This window comes from Thunnus maccoyii, chromosome 14, assembly GCF_910596095.1.
Source record: "Thunnus maccoyii chromosome 14, fThuMac1.1, whole genome shotgun sequence".
Lineage (NCBI taxonomy): Eukaryota > Metazoa > Chordata > Actinopteri > Scombriformes > Scombridae > Thunnus > Thunnus maccoyii.
In genome coordinates, this window is record NC_056546.1 from 12,932,666 (window position 1) to 12,957,124 (window position 24,459).

The following is a 24,459-nucleotide window of genomic DNA, read 5'->3' on the forward strand; positions in this document are numbered from 1 at the left end:
GTTCTGCCAATTAACTCTCCTCCCCTCACATCAAGGTAATGTACTCTTTAGGTGATAAGAAAATTGTGTAATACTGACAGTGTCAGACCCAAATTCCTCTAAAAAGAGGAGGAAAAAAAAAAAAAGAGGGAAAAGAAAAAGGAGAAGGGGGGGGGGGGGGGGTCCACACACCACCACTCTCCGGCTCCCTGCTGCCTGTTGTCATGGTGATTAGAGGATTTGGGCAGGATTCTGAAATATTTTATTTAGTGGCATCTGCGCTGCTGGAGAGGACATCCAAGCCTGCTCGCTCCATGTCTGTCTCTCTCAACTCCTCCAGTTTTGGGAAGCAAGGACAGTGATGTGACCTATACGACGACAACACGCTAGCATATGTACTTTAAACACATCAGATGCATATTATGGGGACAAAAAAAACAAAACAAGAAGTGCATGTAAAATGTTGGAAAATTCTGTATGGGTAAGCTCATTTTCTGTTCTGCAGAATTAATTAAAAAGGTTTCACTGATTACTGATCCAAATTTTAATACGATGGCCCCATGAAATTGTGTTTTGTGTGTGTGTGTGTGTATATATGTGTGTGTGTGTGTGTGTGTGTGTGTGAGCTGTTCTACAATTTGAAACCTATTTTCTCAATTAGCTTCTTACTAGAAGTGACAGGTTTCCACATGAGCTCAAACATTCAGCACACTGTTGGTTTCACATGAGAGATTTCTGTATTTTTGACTTTTTACTGGTTTGAAATGGCCTGGCTTAGTGATGTCACTGATGACAATTGTTGGGTTAACCACACCCTCACTTGGGGGTCAACTGTTGATAAATAAGTTATGAATTTATACAAATACTTCATATAATAGAAAAATACTTTAAGTTTTCAAGGGCTTTAAGTTCCATGACAGAGAAAGTATCTTTAAGATTTACATCCAATTTTGTCTGAAAAACAAATGCACTATAACAAACTGTGTCCACCTTTTTATCAGTTATATAATAAAATTATTTTTCTAAGTCTATATATAGGCCGAAGACGAACTTAAACTGATGCTCTGTGTAAACTCAAAGGCTACTTTTAGCAAGACAAACTTGTCCGTTCTAGAAAAGACTCTGCAGAGATTCACCTCTGTTGTACATATTCGGAAGGTATAGTGCTTAAGAGTGATCCTGAAAAAGCAAAGACTGTAAATAATGCATGAGTTTGACTCCTTTATGCACATGCCAAAAACACACAAATCTGCACACTCGCTCACGACGACGTAAGGAATGACAGATCTCCCCTACCTGCGTTAGACCCGTCAGAGAGAAATGGAAAGGGGGGGATTAATTAAAAAGAGAATTATAATATCAAGAACAGCTTAGCGGTGTGTCATTAACATCATAGCTTTGACAAACTGACACACAACCTGTATTATTCCAGCCTTAATTCATCATCATCTCTCTGTCTCTCTTTCTCTGTTTCTATCAAACCACAGAAGAAGCTGAACCACATTCAGACGTCTCAGAGGACGCCAGCGAGAACTGAAGCGTGTTACACAAAATCTCTACGAGTGGAGGTGATGGAGAAGAGTTCATCACACAGGGGATTAAAGATGAAGGTGCAGGGAAGTCTGGGACTGAAAAAAAACCTGAGATGGAACAACCTGTTTGTATCATCACTATTTCCTAGATTTAACATTTGAAACAGGCAGCTTGTAGATCAACTGTAAGACATTATTGATCTCTTTTAAATCTGTGGATGAGCCTTTAAAGGTGCACTCCAGTGTTTTTACAGGTGAAGTTTACTCATCACTCAGCCTAAGAAAACAGTTATACCAAGTCCTCTGTGGCTCTGGGGGAGCTTTCTAAAGTTAGAAAACAAATAGAGGAGGTGATTTAGGAGGCAAGGAGGGCCTGATGAATGAAGCTACTGAGTTGGATTATGGGAAATGTAGGATTCAGTGCTTTGGAGGCCTATACTAGAGACTAAAAGTCAGGATATCTTGCTCTCTACTGCTTTGATTTTGACCGTTCTTTTTTTAATCTGTACCCCATCTTTGCGAAAGTGTGATACTAAATTGCGTGCGGATCACTCTTGTTTGATCCACATTCAAACTAAAAAAAAACAACAAATGACAGGACTTTGGTTTTGTTCTTTGGCTCTTTGATTTTGAAAGATAAAAAAAAAGAAAACACCGCCTTTGAGGACTTTAAGCCAGCAGATTGATTATATCTGTTACATTAACACTTGAAACTCATTTTTACAGACGTGTTTTGATGCGATGAGATGTTCTGTTAGTTATTACTGACCTTAATTTCCTGTTGATTTCATACTGTTGCTTTGCTTTCATGTTTTACTCACATCGCTCTTCACTCTTTTGTGTTGATTTTATGAAGGTTTTGAGGGTTTTACGACTGCTTTGTGAGCCACTTTATAAAATGGTTTGAAGATAAAGAGATGATTTTTTTTATTACCTTTTTATTATATTACGGTCATTAACAATATTATTATTGTGCGGCGCTCCTCATAAAAGCAGTACTTCATAAAAACCTGAATGGCATATCAAATAGAGAACGATGAGAAAAGAAGAAAGGTGCAGAAGAAGAAAAGGTTAAAAAGGAATAATGTGGAAGAAATGACCTCGATCTCACTGTTCCTTTTCTCAGAGTATAAGCTGAGAGCATGCATTATTCTCACTGTAGGGACTCATTGTGTGTGTGTGTGTGTGTGTGTGTGTGTGTGTGGCATCTCCGGCGCCAAACACACCTGTGGCCCCGCAGCTCTCCCTTCGCCTCCTCATGCAGAGTTCATTATCGTAGACGAAGACGAAAATACTTTTATCATCTAAAACAGACACACACGAGGAAACGCACACTCGCTCTAACATACGCCGCCTCGTGTGAGCGCAGACAAACACAGACACACACTGAATCTGTTTCCTGTACTGTATACACACATAAACAAGAAGCAGCTGGTGGAAAAAAAAAAAAAAAAAAAAAAGCAGTGTCACTAGTGGAAGTAGGTCAAAAAATACTGTTGATTAATTATTTCCTGGTGGCTAATAGGCTTTCTCCAGCCTAATAAGGCAGAACATGGCACCACACTAAATACATGATGAATCTGCGGATAATTAACTCCTAACGAGGCTGTTAATGCGGGTCTTAATGACTTGGATACCTGGTCAGTGATTTTAAGAAGCTCATTGATTTTCAGACAGAAAGAACACTTTAAAGAAAGAAAATGAATCACCTGAAACTGAAAGTGTGTTTATCTGTTTTGTGTACTTGATTGTAATTAAGTGAGTGATCAGAAATTTTAAAAAAAAATCCACACTCGTACCGTGCATTCACAGTATAGTAGAGTTGTTGACTCTGTTATGCCCTCTTGCCGTCTGTCACGTCAGACGTAATGAGTTTTCGATGCTCTAGTCTCTGGTCTCGCGCTGTCAGACATACACTACATTACATTTCCTCCAGCTAGCACCGGAAAAAAAGAGTCGAGCAGAACCCGTCATCATTTAAGTTCTTAATCAAATCCAATCAAAATCGCTGTTGACGAGCTTTAACAGCTCTGAGCTCAGCAGTGCTTCTGATAAACAGCGTCTGGAGGGAAACGTTATTTAGAAATAGGGCTGAGTTGACGGCAAATGGGGATCTCGAGCAGCTGCACTCGTCTTCTGTTTGTGCTCCTTGATTCAATTTAAAAACAGTCCGCAGAGCTCGCAATTCAAAAGTGAAATGATCGAAAATGTAGCCAGAAATCAGTCCCAGTTGTGGCAAATATAAAGCTGCTAATGCCTCATTGATCTGGGATCTTGGGAATCGGAGGGACTTTCTCAGATTTTAGGCTCTGTAATTGAACCCAAACTCCCAGCGGCCCTCTGTGGAGCCCTATGAGTGCTATTACTCAGATGGAAGATGGAAGGAAGCTGCCCCACTTATACACTCTTAATGGCATTGACAATGATATACTATCAGACCTCCCATGTGGTATGAATATGTAAGGTTGCCATCTCTTATATTTACATTTTTTTCTTGTCTTGTGTTTTTTATATTAGTTTTTTTCTCGTTATTGTCAAATTTACTGCAATCACATTTTATCATCAACCTCTCCTTTGACCTCCTATGACCTGCCATCATGAGAAAATTATTGTACATTGTATTGGTTTCTGACAAAGATGCAAAGACTTTTACAAAAAGAGATAAAAAATAAATGAGTTATATGGTTGCAATTAATATCACGGTAATAGCAAGATGTTTCTTTACTGATAGATATACAGTATATGGCAAATCTATCTAGAATCACATGTTAATGTTCAATGCAATCTAGGGCTGCAACTATTATTTTCATTGTTGATTAATCTGTCGATTATTCTCTCAATTAATCAATTAGTTGTTTGGTCCATAAAATGTCAGAAAATGGTGAAAAATGTCAGTCAGTGTTTCCCAAAGTCCGAGGTGACGTCCTCAAACGTCTCGTTTTATCTGCGACCCAAAGATATTCAGTTTACTGTCACAGAGAACTAAAGAAACCAGAAAATATTCACATTTGAGAAGCTGTCCTCAGGGAATCTGGACATTGTTTTCTTCAAAAATGACTCAAAACAATGAATCAATTATCAAAATAGTTGTTGATTAATTTAACAGTTGGCAACTAATCAATGAATCCATTAATCGTCGCAGCTCTCATGCAATTAACAATGTTCTACTGTTTGTTTCATTTTTGTGTGTATGTGTGTGTCAGATTTCAAACTCACTTTATTATTTTGTAATTACGATTTGTTTGGAAACACTAAGCAGAATTTTGTAAAATGGTTTCATTCTGATATCACTGAAACTACGGAGATAACACACCAGCAAATATAACAAAACGCCTCTCCTACGCAGAAAAATCCTGGAGGATCATGGAATATTTTTTGACTTGATCATTTAATAAACGGTATGAAAAAATGATGTGGTAATGATCTCAATCTCTGCCATTTACCACATTTTGTTTAAGGTCACTAAGTACAGCCACATAATAACCTTCAGAAGTGATATTTAAGAATATTACATTGTCTTACTTGGCCACTACAGGCTACTGTAAACTAAACGCTGGTCACCACAAGGGCATTATTGGTGCTTGTGGAATATTATAGGGATATTACAGGGACTCTGAATTAGGCTGCAGCTGCAGAAGGCTGTAATAACAGTCATCTGTTGATGTTAAATATAGGCAGTAACATAACCAGAAATGGTTACCTTATGTCTGATGATTTTAGATGATTCACTGTATACAAGACAATCAAGCACATTTTTACAATATCTAATGATTACAAGAAGACGGTTCGGGTCGTTAAGATCATAAATTGGTTATTTCATGATCATTATATCGAGATAATGAAATAATTATTCCCTCATCACAAGAAAACAAACCATTACTGCCTTCATTGCATTCAGATGGCAAGTTATGGATTTTTAAACAGGCGAAGGAGCCCAAAGGGGGGAATGTATGAGAACAGAAAGTAATATTCAGCCAATCAGAAGCTTATCCCAATCATTGTCGAGTTCACCCTAGGATGACTCCTTCCATCCCCCGCTGATCACACAGCAACTCGTCTCAAACATTTTGTCGGCCAGAGGTCCAGCTACTAAAGAATGAAAGATAGCATCTGGTTCTTTTTCCTTAACTTAACTCATGTCATGCCACTCTCTCTCTCTCTCTCTGTTTATATCCACCTCTCTCTCTCTCTCTCTCTCTCCCTCCTCAGCTGGGTCGGCATCAGTCTGGGGAGTTTGGGACAGCAGCTTGCCAGCCGCCCCACCCAGCTGCCAGACCCAGAACCTGGACTACAGGAAGCAAAATCAAAGCCAGAACTCTCCAGATCCAAACACAGCGTCCCACCCCAAAGCCAACAAAACACCAGACTCCCTGTTAAGAGCGACAAAAATACACCACAGGGCCGTTTTTCAAGTGCTTATTTGCTGTTAAGTAAACTTGTGTGAGCAGCAGAAACAGCATGACTAAAGATGGTTTACATTAGGCGGTAGGTTATTTTGGCTGGTAGTCTTTCGGACAGAAATGCAAATTGCTTGTGCCAACTTCCTGTTATTGTACCCCAAGTATTTATCGTAGCACAACAGCCAGCATTGTCTGTAAGCCAGCGAGTAATAAAGAAACAAAGCCAACAGCTTGACAAACTAAATCTAAACCGTGTTCAGTGTGACAGCAGATAGTCTTATCCAGTGGAGGTCTGCAGGGGTCATGTATTGTTACATCCCTCAAGGGGAGCTTGAATGGACTAAGGTTGATATCATCCTTTAGCCAACGCTAATCACAAACTGGATGATTCTCCAGGAAGTATGAAAACTTTTGGCAGAGCTGGCAAGAGCGTTCTCACAACCACAAATGGATTACAGATGTTCCAAACTAAAAAGCCTTTTTGGAGTCTGACAACAGAAATAGAAGTGATCTTTTTAAAATGTTAGAAAAAACAAGCAGCGCTCATAGAAATATGTCTCTCCTTAGTGAATACGATCTGGTGTCTAATTCTCTCATTTGGAAGGGCTGATCTTGGAAAAGCAGCTCAGAAAGCTGTCGCTGCCAGACGCTGGTGAGTCAGAGTTTTCGGAGGGAGAAGGATCATTTCCTAAATAGAGCGCAAACAATCAATGAAAGAAAATAAACCTGCGTTTCTCCCCCTGGGGTTTTGGAATCCAATCTTCAAATTGGTATTTAATAACATTGCACTACATCAGTTATCTTTATTTCTCAAACTCTGTTTTTCTGACAGATCATGTGCTCTGGTTTTGTGGTTTCATGGATTTCCAACTTGCCTCGGTTGGTTTACAAAGACGATTTCATTTGGAGGTTAATGTACTCCCTGCAGATTTACTTGTGGCTTGTTTGTGAGGCCGTCACACACTTTGAAAGGTAACCGGTCCCGCTTTGGGGCTACGGAGTCGTATTAACTTACCTGCACTATTGTGATTTCCTGAAAAATTACTCTGTGTACTCTGCCATCTCAAATCTCTGATAACAGCTTTCTGAGACCATTCAGCGTCCTCGCCTACAGAAGAGTGACACACTTAAGAGAGTCTCTTTTATTTCCTGATGTCATTTTCAAAATTACAGGTGACTTCTTCTAGCAAACCCTCACCGCCCACAAGCTCGTTTCTTTTCACCCTCCTGTTGCCCTTCCTCGTTCTACTTCCCGTTTCCTCCCCCCCTTCACTCGTGTGTGAAAGGTGATGAAATGCTCCTAAATTACCCAGACTGGTGTGATAGATGCCATGGACGCTCCCACATCGGTCGCACCATCAGTGGAACAATAAAACTGTAAAAACAAAAGGAAGTGAGGAAGATTTTCCATGGCACAATGATGTCAAGGCCACCTCGGCGGTCGCTGAGTTCACAGCGAGCTTTCAGTGAAAACTACTCTGCAGTTGACGCGGAGCCAGAGCGGGCTCAACGGGCTTAGGACCAACAGCTGGTTCTGGTTACCTAGCAACTCCCAAGCTGGGGGCCTCAGTGACGGGATAGTCCTAGAGTGAGAGGAGGAGGGGGGGGGGGGGGGGGCGAGCCAATAGCCCGTTCTTTGTGGCAAGTGCAGCAAAGCTTGATATTTCGGGGATATCGGATCTTGCCCCCAAATGGCCGCTCGCCACAGGCCACCCAAACCCGGACAGAGAAATCTGAAGAGCAGCATCCGAGCATAAGCCGCACTGTCCGTGTTTCTCTTCTGCATTTTCCAGGGACACAAACATGCTAACTGTGGGCCAACACGGCTTAGTATTGCGCGCACACACACACACACAGAGTTTGGCTGCACTTAGCTTCACACACACCCACAGACGATAACCATTAATGAGCGATTATCAGGGATGTTGCAGATTTTTGTGAAATAAAATGTTCAAGGGCATCCACGGCTCTCTATGCCAACGCTCCTTTTTACTCTACTTCTGTTTTTCTCAATGCCACTCGTAAAGAATCATCATAAGATAGCACGTCCACCTGCACGCTACCAACAACACAAGAGTCTCCTTCAGTTCTGTAACTGTGTGTACATGTTAACAAGAATACGGCGCCTGTGTTCTTGGGAGTGTCTGCTTTCTTGAGTGTGTTTACGATCCTCTGGCATCTGTAGAAAAAAGAAGGGAGGTGTAATCTTTTCTTTGGCAGACTCGCCTCCTTCCAGGCCCCCACTGGACCCTATCAGAGCCCGGCTACACCACCACCACCCTGGGCCTGTCTCTTGTTCCACTATGTGGACACACAAAGACCTTGTTTGTCCTCCCCTCTGCCTCCCACCTCCAAACTTATCACCACCCAAACGCCCAGCCAAGAGGGGTGAGGGAGGGGAGGAGATAGAAGGGTTGAGAGAGAGAGACCAAATTACATGTAAAAGTGGAAGAAGAGAGAGAGAGAGAGAGAGGGGAAAAGAAAGAAAGAAGAGGAAAACAGATGCTGACAAAAAGGATATCGCAGGTGGGTGTTAGCCGCAAATACACAAGACAAAGTAAGAGAGAAAATGAGCATCCATCCATCACTCTCCTCTTTAAATGTTTGTCTTTTATGCTTCACTAGTGAGGCCTCAAAACAATCGGGCTCCTGAGACAAAAGCAGCTGTCAGTGTAGATGAACAGCGGTCAGTGCACTCCACATGCACACACACACACACACACACACACATCGCTGGAGAGGGAGATAAGATATCAAAGCTCTGTTACTTCCACACAGGCAAGCAGTGACAAAAACCACACACCGTGGATGCAAAAAAAAAAAAAAATCAAGAAGTATGGAACACATCAATGTTCACAGAAAAAAAAAAGATGTTGAATTTTTAAATGAAGCGGATCAGCTTAAACCGATTTTCGGCAGGATTTCACATCCGCACGCAGCTAAAAGTTGTGTTTCCTGCTGCAAGAAGACGCAACACTGACTACAGTGAGTTGATGTCAAATGCGGTATTTTTGCAGTTTTGACAGCTCTGCTTATAAGTGAGGAGAAAAATGAAGTGAAAATGTAAATTAACATCTGATTATAATCGTGAGTCAGAGCCCCGCTACGATTGAGTGTTATTTGCGCTAAAATTATACCTTAAATTCAATTCTCACTCAGATGTTACTGATTGTCTTATTTATTTTAATGTTTTCAAGCATCAAAATGAGTAAAGATGAAGCCACGAAATAATGAGCGCCGAATATATCTTCCAAACCACAGTACATGTCCGAACACACGCGCCGACACAGGCCGCATTCACACACACAGGAACACACCATTAACGCCCTCACGTCGAGCTACTCGTACGCCTGTTCTTCTGTGACCTTTGACCTTCCGAGTGACCGCTAATGACAACCCTTCTAATCTCTAACCTCTTCTTACTGTTGTGCAGAGTTTTCTGCGGTTTCAAACCAAAGGAAACACTGACACACTCGCATGGGTGCTTGCCCTCCTGTGCGCACACACACGCACATACACACACATACACATTAGAGCGCACACACACTGTTTTCATGACACACTTCATTGCAAAAACATAAGAGGCTCATTAGCCTTAAAGCCAAATCCACCTCCCTCCCCCCCCCCCCCCCCCCCCCCCCCATCGCCTCTCGCCATCACATACACAGCTTTTTATTATTACCCTGGATGACTACATGCACACATAAGTAAAGAAGGGACAACATGAAACATGCTCCTTGCCTGGGAAATGCTGTCTCCACATTCTTCAAATCAGGAGCTGCACATGGCAGAGGAAATGTGGTGGAGAGGCACAGAAAAAAAAAAAAAAAAAAAAAAAAAAAAAAAAAAAAAAGAAAAAGTGGGCGTTGGGGGGATTCTCACACAGTATGCCCTGGGGTTATCCTCTCCTCTCCTCTCTATCTCCTCCAGCCTCCCTCCCCCCCTCTCTCTCTGTCTTCCTTCGCTGTCTTCTCTCGCTCTCCCACAGCTTGTTTCCAAATTTGTCCTCCTTCGTCACCTCACTCCCAGAAGCTCCATTTCTTTTTCTCAGACGACTGGTACTCTTGAAGAGAAGGGGGGGTGAAAAAAAAAAAATGGAGGGTGGCACGGGGGGGTGGATGGGTGAGGGGGGGTGGTGGGGGGGCGGCAGTGGGTGAAAGAGGGGAGGATGGGTGAGCGAGAACTACGACCGTCACCCCCCCCCGGCCCGCCGTACGGTAAAAGCGGTGCCTGAAACTCCTTTAATCTCCAAAAGAGTGTGTGGTGGTGGGGGGGTGAGGGGTGATGGGGGGGGGGGGGAGAGAGAGGGAGAAAAAAAAAAAGCTGGATCTCTATTCGTCTTCAGCCAGCAATCAGCACTTCTCTGCGCTCTCTCCTCTCTCTTTCCGCCTCTTCAGCCAGATCACTTGTATCTTTTCTCCTCAGCCTCCTCTTCCCTGCTCCGTCTCCCTCTTCTCTCCCTTCACGGCAGGTTTGGGCTTTTCATTCAGACGTCAGGCTCACTCCGTCAGCCTTTTGTTGCGATCCATAGAAAGACACACAGAGAGAGAGAGAGAGAGAGAGAGAGAGAGAGAGAGAGAGAGAAAAGGGGTGGGGGGAAGAAAAATGGAAAAGACCAAAAAATGACAGAGGAAACAAATCGGTGCCACAGCTAAGCGGGAGGAATGAAAGAGGGAGGTAAATAAAAGAGAAATGAGGAGAAAAAAAATCCTTGAAGAGCACCACAGAGAGAGGTGCAGCGCTCCTGGCACACGTATGACTCTCTCTCCCATTCTCTCCGACCTTCCCCTTCGCTCAACATATTTTCCTCCACTCTTTTTTTTTTTTTTTTTTTCCTCCACTCCCTCCTTCCTTCCCTCCCTCCCTCCCTGCCTTTCTGTTTTATTATTTGTGATCTGGCCTTCACGGTCCTTTAAGAGTGCCAGCCCCTCCCCCCTCCCCCCCCCAACCCACCAACCCCCCACACTCTCTCAGTCCCACTCCCTCTTGCTCACAAACTCTCCTTCACAATCTCACTCTGCGATTTTTTTTTTTTTTTTTTTTATCCAGCTCTCTCTTCGCTCTTTAACATGAGCGCAAACAGACCGACTTTGTCGCTCAACAAGCCGTTAAGTGCCTCATTTCTCGGCTTCGGTGCGATAATGTTGTCAGCTCGGCGGTTACATCGGTGATTGTCATGCTTGCACAAAAGGACCAAGACGTGCATACATGCAAACACAGTAGACACAGGTGATGACTGTTGACACGAGGGAGAAGCTGAGGTGAGCGATCACACGGAAATGCGACCACAAAATCTGTCGGTTGTAGCACAAACATCTGTGAACACTCTTTTTTTTTTGATAGAAAATCTGGCAGTGTGAAATTCCCATATGTAAAAATATCTGAGCGACCACACACACACACACACACACACACACACACCTGCCACCGGTGGCGTAGGCAGAAATTGTATTTTGGGTGGGCCGATACAAAAGTGGGTGGGCCGTTTTTTTTCCCCAAGAAAAATGGACTTATGAAAAGTTAGAAGAAGAAAAAAGAAAAACAAACTGAGAAATGAGTGACCAGTTTACTTTACGACGTTCTGCATCACAAAGGCAATAACAGCAAAACACTGCTGATCCAACATGCTCAACCACCACAGCATCACACTATAAAGCCTTTCCACAACAGTATGGTTAATTTTAAAGCCTACGCAGCCTAAAATACAGTATATTTGCCAGCAAGACTGAAGAACCCATAGCCACTGACTATTAAACACCCCCTCCCCAAAAAAAATGTTTGAGTTTATTAAATACTTGCAGCGATCCCAGTGAAGCAGTAACGTTAAGTGCGTCTCCCCGTTGACAGAGTCCTGACCAGAGCTGTCTAAAAATTTAGTTCAGAAGCTAAAAGTTTCATTCTGTTTTCTCTGGAGCGTTGCAAAAACACAAATGGGCCTATATGGTTGGCAGCCACCTGGAGGCTGCAGCTCCCTGAGTACCCCTACTACTTCCCGTCGCTATGGGTGACCCCCGCATCAGGCTGACTGGGAGGAGGCGCCACTCCACCAGGGACCTTGTTGTGGGCCGATGAGTCTGGTGGACTCAGTCGATGGGAGGCGGTGGAGTTTCTTCTTCCTCAACTTTTTTTCAAATAACACTTTAAAAACTTTGTTTAGCCTTTGTTGAAGCGTTTACGTTACATCACCTGAAAAGCAGCTGGTTGGCTGAAGGCAGCTTGTGAAGGTCATTCAGAAGACTTCCTACAACTTATTACAGCAATTCTGTTTTAATCAAATTCACACAAACACACGCGTCAAGTCAAGTTTATATTAATTTATTTACCTTATATATATTTTTTATTGTTACAAAATGTATTTTAATCAGACTTGGGTGGGCCGGTGAGTACTGTGGCTCGGCCAGCGTCGCCCAAGGCCCATTACTGGCTACACGCCTGCCTGCAACTGAGCTCTCAGGGGGAAGTGTGTTTCTCTTTCATCAGAGTGACGTTTGTGTGTGTTTGGATGTAGACAAACAGTAAAGTCCTTCGAGTGAACTTACGGTAACGCTTAGGTAAATCCTCTAATTGATCCTGAGACGTAAACACAAGCGCAGGAGTAACAGATTAACATGTTTACTACTAGATCGGTCGGAGAGGGCGGCTCAACGCCGAGCTACTTTGTCTCTGACAGATGCCTTAAAAGGATTTTGATGATGAAGGTTAAGAAGTCCAGACGTCCAGGTCATACGTGGCCATAACAACAAGAAACATGTATTCTGAAAATGTTCCAACCAGTTTCTTTAATTTTTAGCATTAGAGTGCGACAGATATATAAATAAAATAACTGTTTTATGCTGTATGTTGACACCTATCTTTCCTAATTCAAGTTTAAAGACCCCTCCAGACATGTTTAAGACATAAAAATACTCTGCTTGGAAAACTAATTTGTCGTCAAGGGATGCTTTAATATATTGTATTTAATCAAATATGTTAATTTGTTCTGTTGTAACACATCCTGCCTCAACATATCTGTCTCAACTTTGAGGGATCTTTGCTAAAAATATATTTGTGTTATATATTAACGCATGCTCTCTCTTACTTATCAATATTGGTATCAGCGTTAAAAATTGAATATCAGTTGAGTTTTAATTAGTATTAAACAAGGACACGCTGCATCCTGCAAAGCTCAGCAGAGAGCAGAGAGGAGGCGAGTGAATGATCCCGGCTCGGTGCGTGAACATAAATGAACGAGCGAGTGAATAAATTAGTGAATTAGTGGCAAAGTGTTAAGCAGATTAATTGATTAGTTGATCAACAGGAATGAGTCGAGAACGCTTTTAAATAATCCGTTAATCATTCAGAGTCAGATCCGAAGCACATATGACAAACATTTACTGGTTCTAGCTTCTCAAATCAAAGGAATTGCTCCTTTTTTCTGTTTTGTATTCTTGTAAATTGTATATTTATTTGGTTTTGGTGAGACAAAACAAGACTGAATGTGTCATACTGAGCTCTGGGATCTCATGACTGACATTTTTTCACTATTTTCTGACATTTTACAGACTGTACAGATGTATTAAATGAATTGAATGAAGTTCTACTCGTTCTACTTTTGATGTTTTTAACAAAAAGAGAATAAAAACAACACGTTTTATAGTATGATGTCGTATTGTTCCGACTGTGCATGTTACAGTGTGCTGCGTGTATTTACTGGGAGCTCGACAGGAGTGCAGAGAGTTTAAAGGGCTCCATTGAGGAGGTTTGATTACAACATGTAACCAGAGCCCACAAACCAGGCCTGGAGTAAAACAGCCTCATTCATGAAAAGAGAGCGCTGGAGGGAGAAGGGCCTACTGTATAATTTGACCTCTAAAAATCCACCATCCCATCTGCCTCCTGTGATCTACATGGCGTGCCAGTTGCCAAATGATTGAAGCACAAATGAGATTCTAGGGAAAAGGATGAGAAGAGAAGAGGGGCAGTGAAAAAAAAAAAAAAAAGAAAGAGAGATGGCACAGCTGCAGGTGGACAACAGATGTTGAGGTTTTTTTTTGTTTTTTGTGTGTGTGTGTGTGTGTGTGTGTGTGTTTTTTTTATTTTCCAGGGAGGCGATCTCAGCACATAAATTCTTGTTCTCCCATTCATACCCCGTCTGTGCATCCCTCCACCTCTCCAACGCCATCGCTCTCCTCCTCCACCTTTTTTTTTTTTTTTTCTTTCTCTGTGACTTGAGCCAACTGGCCTGATTAGAGAGAGACAGAAATGTAAAGAGGATGTGAGAGAGAATAGGGTCTTAATGGTGGGGGGGGCGTTGCTTATTACACCCCTCATGTATGCTGCAGACTTAAGACAAATAGAATGTGAACAGACATCCATGAGAAATAAAACAGTGAATAAATACATGGACAGATACGCACACAACACACTTGCATGACTGATTTAACCATAAGACACTGATTTAACCACCAAATAACTGCACTAACTCTACAGTCGCTTGCTCATAAATGTGTTTTTCAAGATGAAATTAGTATAAAATATTGTTTCAGATAAATAAATAAAAAAATCCAGTGGTATCTGCTCAAACACACACAAATCCTCCTCCCTGTGTGAGCCCTAAAAAACACTGTGAAACACAATCCCATTTACAGCCCCGTGTGATCCTGAACACGGCCGACATGCCTACTGAGAAACGAATAATATTTTTCCTCGGGTGCAAATGAGATTCATCTGCACCTCTAAACATATCTCCCCCCTCGCTTTTGTTAAAACACAGCCAAGCAAAGTGTCAAGTTCTGCAACGCCTCGTCTCACACACACACACACACACACACACACACATGTTGTATACAGAGAACATGGTCAGCCCCTGCCTCGTCTTCACTCCGGTTTAACACCCATGAAGATTTCATTTTCTCAAAATGAATAATTCAGGGTGACTCCCCTGACTGGCACCTCGACAAGAGGGGAGGAGAGGAGAGAAGGAGTCAGGGTTTTCATTTCACAGTTTTTTTTTTTTTTGTTTTCTTCTTTTTATGAATGTTTGACCTCTTCTATCTGTCCTTCCTTCGCTTCTGCTCCCACAACCAGCAGTTAATCACTTCAAGTCTCCCTCAAAAGGATGCGGCAAACTGGCCAGAAAGAGCTTTCTGCCTTCATGGTCAGACTTTGCCTTTCAAGTACAAGTTTTCTATTGAAGACGTCTGTACGGTATATTATCTGTATCCTGGAGACGGTGTTACATCTGCGAACAAATGGACGCGCGGCAAAATAGATACGGTTTACCAGACAGGTCTCGTTCACTCTCAGAGGCAATGTGATATTAATGTTGTGTTTTTTTAGTGATGTCTCTAATGATATGTCAGGAGAAAGTGTCAGGCTGGGGGTTATACTGTTAAACATACACTAAACTACACTTGATCTGCAACTAAAGTCAGTTTATTAATTTATTAAGTTAGTTGATGAGCAGAAAATGAACGGACCATCTTTTAAGTAATTTAGCCAAAAACATTTTGTGGTTTCAGTTTCTAAGATGTGATGTTTTGCTGCTTTTATCTCTTTAATATCACTGAAATCTTTGGATTTGTTGGTCACAGCCAATTTCAAATATTTTGATAATCATTTTGAGTAATTTTTTAAGAAAAAATATCCAAATTCTCTGATTCCAGCTTCTGATTCTTTTAATTTTGTCTTCTGTGATAGTAAATTCAATATCTTTCGTTGTGGACTGTTGGTCAGGACAAAAGAAGACATTTGAGGATTGTTACCTTGGGATTTGGGAAACAGTGATCAACATTTTTCACCGTTTTATTTTTTTAAACAGTTACCTGCGTTCCTAGAAATAATCCTAACATCCGGCCCTAAATGACACACAGAAAAAAAACCCACTGTCACAGCAATGGTTCAGGCAAAAATCTTCCTCGTGTCCTTTGCTTCCTAATAGATGGCACGACAGAGTTTCCATTTATATAATGTCCAATTTCTCCTCCACCCATTTCTAAGACTCTATCGCTGCCTCTAAAGCGGGCAATCTTTCCCCAATCTAATCTAAAGCAGCCCTCTGTGCATTTAACTCCATTCTTTGGTCTTTCTCACTCAATCGTCTCCTCTGTTCTGCTGTCTTTGGTTCGGTTCAATCACTTCCCATCTTCACTTTCCTCGTTTCCCTCATTTTCCTGCAGACGGGCTCTATAACCCACAACCCACAGTCATGAATGAATGTGCTGAGCTGGGTATGACGTTTGTTTAGAAACATATTTCTCTCATTACCTCTAACTTCTTTTCCCCCTCGGTCTCTTAAGTTAGGAGAGTGTCATAGCTGAATCATTTCCTACAAAGATTAATTTTCTATGAAAGGGAGACGGGGTGGGGGCAGAGAAAGACAAAGGCAGACTGGTATCAATTTAAACACAGAGAACAAGCAGGGGAGAAGGAGGTGAGGGGAAAATGAGAACTCTATGTTTGTATCGATGTAATCCTGGCAGAGGGAGAGAAACTCTGAGACCACAGACTTTACTCATTCATTAGGTGAAAAGGAAATCACTGCCTGATATTAAGAGGAACATCTGGTGGAAAGAGGAACTCTGCTCTGTGCCTTAACAGACGCCACTGTCAGTGCCACCTGCCAACAGCAGTTCACATACACACACACACACACACACACACACCCTCCTACATACAGGCTGCATAGAGCTGCGGAGTGGGAGGAGATGCTGGTAATAATATCCTCAATGTTCCTCAACATAGAAACATGAGAGTCTTCAGGATAATTAAACAATACTACATGTTTTATTATGGCCATCAACTTTAATTATATCAGTTTTTGCTTTTGAGAAATCATATTCTAACTACCAATTGGGTATCGCGGATGGCTCTGAATACTACAGTACCCATGAGACACCATCGCTGTGGAGTAGGAGCCAGACAGAGGCGTGAATCAGTGCTGTAGCAAATAAAAAATGCTTCCTCATTACAATTGTGAACAAAAACTCTGAATTAAACTTGCTGAATTAATTCAGAATTGACCCAGAAAGTGAAAAAGTTGTTGATTTAAACTACTGGTGTTGCATGTTTCTAAAAAGCATAATTCTTTGGCTTAGTTATTGGATGTTTCTTACCAAAATGCACCTCAGGAGACCATTTTATGTGCAGAAGCTTGTACCTATAGTGTTCTTTTTTTAATTAAAGAACCACATGTTCTAGCACAGTTGCAAATCTTTTGTGCTAATGTTTCAACCATAAGAGTCCATCCGATCCATGGAGGTACTCCCGCTGCCATTCACCTGCAATTGCCTATTCAGAAAACTAACTTTTACTTCCAGGAAGGTTGAAAAAAATGGCATTTCACAGATTGAAACAGCAGAGGCTTTAGGTGTTCAAAGGCACAATTAAAATAATGTGTATGACTATCCCTTTTTGAGCTGAAAACATCCCAATTTAATCCAATGGTTGGTGTTACTTAAGGTCGTGGAACTGGTAAGCCACAAAAAAATATATATCTGTAATATATATATATATATATATATACATATATATATATATATATATATATATATACATATATATATATATATATATATATATATATGACCAGCAGCATAATGAAAACAACCTTTGACTGTCAGCCCAGATTAAGGGCAAAGTTTGACCCTCACAGTCTCGATGCAACATTTGACAGCTAGCCTCATCTCCCTGGTGAGTCCAAGGTTGACGGACAGCTGTCACCGCCCTGTTTCCCCTCCCCCACCCTGCAACCAGCAATCATCATCTAACCGTAGTAGGACCGTGTCTCCTACCCACCCTCTCTCTCTCTCTCTCCTCCTTAATCCCTCACTCAGTGTAACAACTGCCTGTAGCTTTGACCTGGACCCCGTTAATACATAATCTGCCATCTCTAGAACTAATATGCCATAACCTTCCCCCATCCTCACGCTAGGCCCGAGCAAGAGAGGAAAATCGCGGCTAGTGTGTCACGCAGCGCAGAACTGACCTGTGCTGGCATCAGGTCGCCTGGCCAGAGTCCACGGACGGGAGCAAACACACTCCGCGAGGTGGAAGTGAAGAAGTGGAAATCCCACTCTGCCATAGACAGTGATTATGCCAGTGTGGGGGATGGAGAGTGAGCCCTCGTTAGTCATATATAGGCGGGGTCTTGCTGAAGGGTATTCCACAAAGCATCATATATTGAAGTAGGCGGGGGCATGCCATCTGTATTTACACATGGGCTATTAATTCAGAGAGGAACTCTTTCTGGTTGTGAGTGCAACTCACTGGTGTAACTAATCAATTGTGTGAGGTTGTCAGAATATCAGGAGTCATAAGCTGATAACTAATTGGATTTTAAGGAATGCAAAATGTGTTATTGCTGTACAATATAATTTGTCTACCTGACAAAAATATTAAATTTTAGCTTAGAGGCTGAATCATATTATGTTGGGTCTAAAATGCATATGTTTCCTTTTAAAAAATAGGAAAGAAAAACCTCCTAATTATTACTTATCCCGCATGAAAAGAAGTGATTGAATATGATTAATGATACTTTCTTCTAGATGCATTAGCTCAGCCAGCCATTTTGTTCAAAAAAAAGAAAAAAAGTAAGGGGTAAATTTGCAGTGTTTTCTGACTATGGACCGACCCTTTAACCAGAAGCAAATCTGCCAACGAATATCACCAAAAACCCCACGTTGCCTAGCAACATACAATTTAGGAATATGCTTTCAGAGCAGCTTTGCGGCTGTGTCCATTAACAGATGAAATTACTAAAGCAACAAATGTCAGCCACATGCAAATGAGGTCCACTCTGCTCACTCTGTGTGTACTAACAATGCGATGTACTGTATGTATGTGGCAGACTTGAAGAAATCCTTTCCAAAGCATGTGTCCGTCTGGGCTAAGAGCAGCAGGAAAAGCCATGGGGTTCATTAAATATATGTTCTTATAGACCTGAAAATCCCACGGACAACAAGAAAACCTGCCCAGTTAAATCATTTGTTCTCAGTTTGCCTTGGCCCCAATTAAAGTCAATTTCAACCTACTGGCTATGTACAGTAGCTCTCACAGAAAAGCCAGGAGGCTGAACTGTACAGAATGAGAGTATCTGTGGATTAGTGCAGCAGTGGAAATGGAGGATCTGAAGGATTAAACATCCCCTCTCTCTTCTCATTACAACCTGCACAGAGAAAATGACACAATCACACATCGGCCATCAGCACTGTAATTCGATTTTATCTGTGCAGTGATGCCGCTAGTCAGCCTCTAATGAGCGGGTGTTGATGGAGAAATCAGCTTTTTGTCCGGAATGTCTGAAATATACTTTTATCTGGCCATGGATGTGAAAAGAAGATTAATTCAGCATAAAAACTGCTACATGAAATAAAGCCTTAATCTGATATGGTTGTTTAAATAAACTTGATGACACAATAAGGATGCAAAATATCAAGGAGTTTTGGTCATTGATTGAACACATAAATATATAACTGTCACTGAAATATATTTTCTTGACATTTCACATAATTCCACTCCTCCATAGACCAGTTCAAATATAAAGTCTGATCCCTGTGAGCAAATCTGTTCAAGAGGAACTACACATAGCTAATTGCTATTCCATGCAGGTCAGTAGTGCACCTTGACAGAAGCAGTACTGAAGGAAGGCTGTGCAGCCCTAGTGGCTGTAAAGCCTTTCCTACTCTGATGCACCCTTATTATCATAATGCAATAAGACATCCATGTTTACAACAACAGGGGCTTGGGGGCTGCAGGGAGATGGTGCGTGGCAGAGCAGAGAGGGACTTCATCAAAAACAGCTGCAGTTACAAAATACCACATCTACAAGAGCTACATATGGCTGATGCTGCAATCACCATTACACAACTTTCTGCTGTATAATTGTGGAAGATTATATGATTTTAAAAAGCGGCATGTGCTGTTGCTTTTGGTCCAATTACTTACCAAGGACATCGCATACAGCTGTTAAGAGCTAAATGAGAAAAAAATTTTGCAAAGAGACTGTAGCAAACGTAATAACACATATTGTACAGAGATGCACGCCAAAGCAGAAGCAAATTAGCACATAGGCATCCTTGGACACCTAATGTTCCCAGACAGTTAAAACTACTGCACATAATACAGTATCTGAGTTTCCTGGTCAGAAAAGTCTTAATGTGAACTGTTCACACATGAATGCAGCGACTGACAGACTGTAACATGAAGACAGTGCACACTTGTTAAAATTTAAAAAGGTATCAGAAAGGGTGCTGACAGCTGTTCCACCCAAATCCTCTATATTGCGCCTCGTCAATGCCATTTTCTGTTGTATTTAATGGAGCGATATGTCATTCTGACAAAAGAACTGCATGAGATTACTGAAATAATAAAGGAGTTCACATAAAGTAGGAATCCTGACAAATCTGGCTCTCGCAGAGATAAGCAGACAAGAAAGCAGGGAATGTAAGTATCATTTTAGGATCACGGCAAATGCAGAAACCAAAAGTAGGACAGCGGATAGATTGCCAGAATGTCTATGCAAAAGTTATCTTTTTACAGCATTAATTCATAATCCTGACAACAGTTCTGAGATACAGATAGGCAGCAACATTTAGATTTCATGCCACTGGCTTAGATAAGAAGAAAATAGATATCATTTATCTGTTGTTGATGTAATGAGACCAAACACAGGACAGCAAACAAATGAAAACACTGACCAGAAAGATAAAATGATTCAAAAAATGTTCTATTAACATTCTCATTGTGTTTGGATTTTCTTAAGGTCAAGCATCACACACCAGTAATCGCACTCTGCTAAATTGATATCACACAGCCCTCAGTTGAATAATGGCTGCACAAACCAGAATACACAGCACTCCACTTATTTGACAGAGATGGTATTCACATACCGATGATTCATCACGATGGGAGAATGAAAATAGATTTATAGTACTTACTTTTTTAAAAGAAATGACTGCAAACTAATACTCAAGTTGCTGCTATCACCGTACTGAATGGCTCTCAGAAATGCCAAACAAATACTGAAAACATGATTCTTAACAATGCAGCAATCATGCTTTGTGGAGCTTTTCAAAGCAGTGAGAGCAATGAGAAATGGTGTTGAACATAAACTATGCTAAAAATGCAGGACTCTTACAAAGATAAGACATTTCCTTATCTTTCAAAAACATGTGAAACAGCCAGGGGAAAGCAAGACCAAACTGCATCAAGAAATCAGACAAATAGCAGACGATACGGATGGAAGGAGAAAAAAAAAAAAAGGATTTACTTGTATCTGGAGAAGCCATAGTGGACACGATGACTGGTGGACCTGTGCGTCGACTTAGCTTCTGGTTAGCAACTAGGGCACCTTGGCCTTGAACAGGTGCTCCAACAGGAACAAGGGAATTGTCTGGTGCAGGTCCCCCACCCTTACGCATCAGCTGAGGACTGGGATGAGGGCTGTGCATGGGTGATAATGGCAGTAAGTTCCTGTCCCTCTTCATCAGCTCCATGGGCACTGTGTAATTGGTAGAGTATGCTTTCGGTACCTGCTGTGGTGGCTGCGGTAAAGCTGGCATGGACACAGGCATCTGCTGTGGCATACCTGGCATGGAGTGAATAGACCCGGGTATGACAGGCATTGACCCGGTCATCTGATGTGGCATCATCTGCATACCCTGCATGGGTATCCCCGGCATTGTCATCCCAGAGGAGTAAGCAGACATGGGTCTTGATTGAACAGGCATCATGGCTCCTGCATATGGCCCTGGAGAGCGAGGTGGTTGGCCTGGGTAGCCTCCAGAGGCTTCCAGGAGGTGCTGAGAGGGGGCACTGCTTGGCCTCCTACCCATTACATCTCCTATCCTTGGTGAAATGGTCTGCATGGCCCCAGGGGTCTGTGGGGGCATCAGTTGGGGGTCCACAGTCAAAGCCTGTGGAGGGTGCGGTTGATGGTGGTGCTGCTGGTGGTGGTAGATGTCCGAGCGATGGCTAAAGCTATTAGACCGGCCTCGCATGGGTGTCTGAGGCTGGGAAGGGGGTGGCAGAGAATCAACTGGCCGCTTGCAGTTGTGGACCAAGCGAGACAGTACACGAGCCTGGCCAAGGTTTGGAGCAACCGTGCGAACATCATTCTCCTCCATGACAGCCAACATGCTAGTGGAGTCAAACCCCTGCTGGATAAGTGAGGAGATAGTGCTCTCTGAGAGGCCATCATTTCGCAGCAGGGCAAGGAACTCTGGATCAACCGTCTTCTTGGGGTCCACGGGTAAAGGCGTCTGTGGGGCAGTAGGAGGGGCAGCAGGAAGAGGGGCAGGAAGTGGAGTGACTGGGGGAGGAGGGGCCGGAGATGGGGCTGCCTGTACAGGGGCAGGTGCAATAGGGGCAACTGCTGAGGTCTGCGCTGGGACAGGTGGAGGAGGAAGTGGACCCGCAATAGCAAGAGTTGGGTCAGGGACGGGCATTGTGGATGGAGGCGGCAGGGACTGCTGCTGTTGCAGATGCTGCTGCAACTGCTCCTGTTGAAGTTGCTGCTGCTGTTGGAGTTGTTGTTGTTGTTGTAACTGTTGTTGCTGTATTTGTTGTTGCTGAAGTTGCTGTTGCTGTAATTGTTGCTGTTGGAGTTGTTGCTGTTGTATTTGTTGCTGTTGTATTTGTTGCTGTTGTAATTGTTGTTGCTGTATTTGTTGCTGTTGTTGTAATTGCTGCTGTTGTTGGATGGTGTAGGGTGAGGCTGTCTCTTGCCTCATAATCATACCCTGACTGGCAGGATCTACCACTAGACAGGTAGCAGCCTGTTGCTGCGGATCCAATGGGCGACCATTAACATCAGAATAGACTGCTTGACCTGTCAGAGGTGGAGGCTCGCTGGCATACCGAGGAGACGCATGCTCCATGCCATAGTGAGCAGGAGATGGGTCTCGGGACGGTATGCGCTGTTGGCCATCTGGCATCATCTTGGCAGCAGTTACAACACCAGGTTCCCTATAAGCCCGATTCAACTCATGAGCAGTTGGAGGAGGGGGAGGAGGAGGTAGAGGTGATGAAGGGGCTTGAGGTCCTGCTCTCCCTCCTTGACCTTGCTCCCACGCAGCCCGAGCCCCAGGTGCCATCCCAAAATGAGAGCTTGACCTACTGAGTGGATGAGGGTGAGGCGGCGCAGGCTGGTGGTCTGGCCGGTAAAAGCCCTCAGGTGGTCGAGGAGTCATGGCCGGGTCATGGGAATAATAATCCTGATGTGGAATGGAACCTCTGTGAGCCATGGATGCTCGTTCGTAGTGGTTAAGATCTGGCACAGAACCCTTCCTAAGCCCTCGTGGGTCGTGTCGCTCTGCGTAAACCTGTCCGTAGAGAGAGTCTTGGTAAGAATACGGGTCCCGTTTCAAATCCAGGTCAGGGGGGCGCACCCCTGGTGGAGGCTCGTACCACCCTCCTCCCTCTCCGTATGACAGAGAGCTCCGCCGGCCCGCTACTCTTGCCTGCTGCTCGTAAACACTCTCAGTCTTGTCCCACTGACCCTCATTCCCCCCTAATGTGTCCCAACTGTGGGAGCGTCCGAGACTCAACTGTTTGTTAGTGACAAGCATTGGCAAAAAAGAAAAAAAAAAACAGACGGCGTTAACAGAGGAAAACAAACACAAAACAGGAAAAATATTCCACTTGTAGCAGTGTTTGTGAATGTTCTCTTTCAAGTCCTCGTGTACAGCATCAAAAAACGGAACAGAGAGAGTGGAGAGCAAGCAGAAAAGAAGATGAAGCAGGGTCTACCGTTTCACCTGATATCAGGTTGTAATATTGTAAGTCCGTACTATCAGGTGACTCCCCCTTTGGCTGGCAGTCCTTGAATAATTAATCTCTGGTCATGCTGGCTTGTTGTGCGCGAGGAAAGAGAACACCACACACAAACACATCACCCCAAACCACACAAACACTGTATACAGCAGAGGTAGCAAAACTACTCCATGGAAGACAAGGTAACAGGGTGCATGCTTGAGATGGCCACCAAACATTTAAAAAAAAAAAAAAGAAAGAAAAAAAAAGAAAAGACGAGATAGGTTGGGTTAGAGGTTGGGATGGGCAGGGGCTTGTACTAATCCAATAGGGTTTATCTCTCCCTTCTCTGGGACATTTTACTCACTCTGCCGATTGCTATGAGGGATTATATCTAAATAAAGCCTGTTTAATTCCACTTCCCACTGTGACGTCATGTGAACCAGATAAAAGCATATCTGGTGATGCTGCTGCTGATGATGATAATGATGGTGATGATGATGCCAATGATTAAGAGTCCAGCCCCAAAACCCTCACCCTCCGCCTGAAGAGTCACCTACCTGAGGCTGCTGATGTGGTGTCGTCAACAGGTTTCAGTGTTTGCCAGATTCACCGCGCGGGGAGGGGAGGCCAAGCAAGGCGTGCAGCTTCATTGAATACAACTGAAATACAGTTCTCTCAGCTAAGTCCCATGTGCTGTCAGTAAACATCAAATCCACTCTGATTGGACACTAATCCTCCAGGCCCCATGCTAGCGGCAGAGCCACCACGCAACTGCTGCCCAACTTGCTCTAAAATGTCCTTGATGCCTTGATGCA

General features: G+C 42.9%; 1 protein-coding gene across 6 annotated transcripts in view; it reads right to left on the minus strand.

The window, feature by feature from the left end:
* LOC121911661 (C-terminal-binding protein 2-like) overlaps window positions 1-24,459 on the minus strand; it is a 74,866-nt gene that overhangs the window by 14,373 nt on the left and 36,034 nt on the right. For 2 of the 6 annotated variants that reach the window (XM_042433358.1, XM_042433359.1), the window contains exon 1: window positions 21,159-23,472. The exons of 3 other annotated variants lie outside the window; for them this stretch is intronic. In XM_042433358.1, the coding sequence (XP_042289292.1) occupies window positions 21,159-23,457 (2,299 nt within the window). In that variant the 5' untranslated portion in view covers window positions 23,458-23,472. Of the gene's footprint in view, window positions 1-9,652; window positions 9,733-21,158; window positions 23,473-24,459 lie in introns of those variants that run through there. One more of the 6 variants, XM_042433364.1, reaches the window with a different exon arrangement.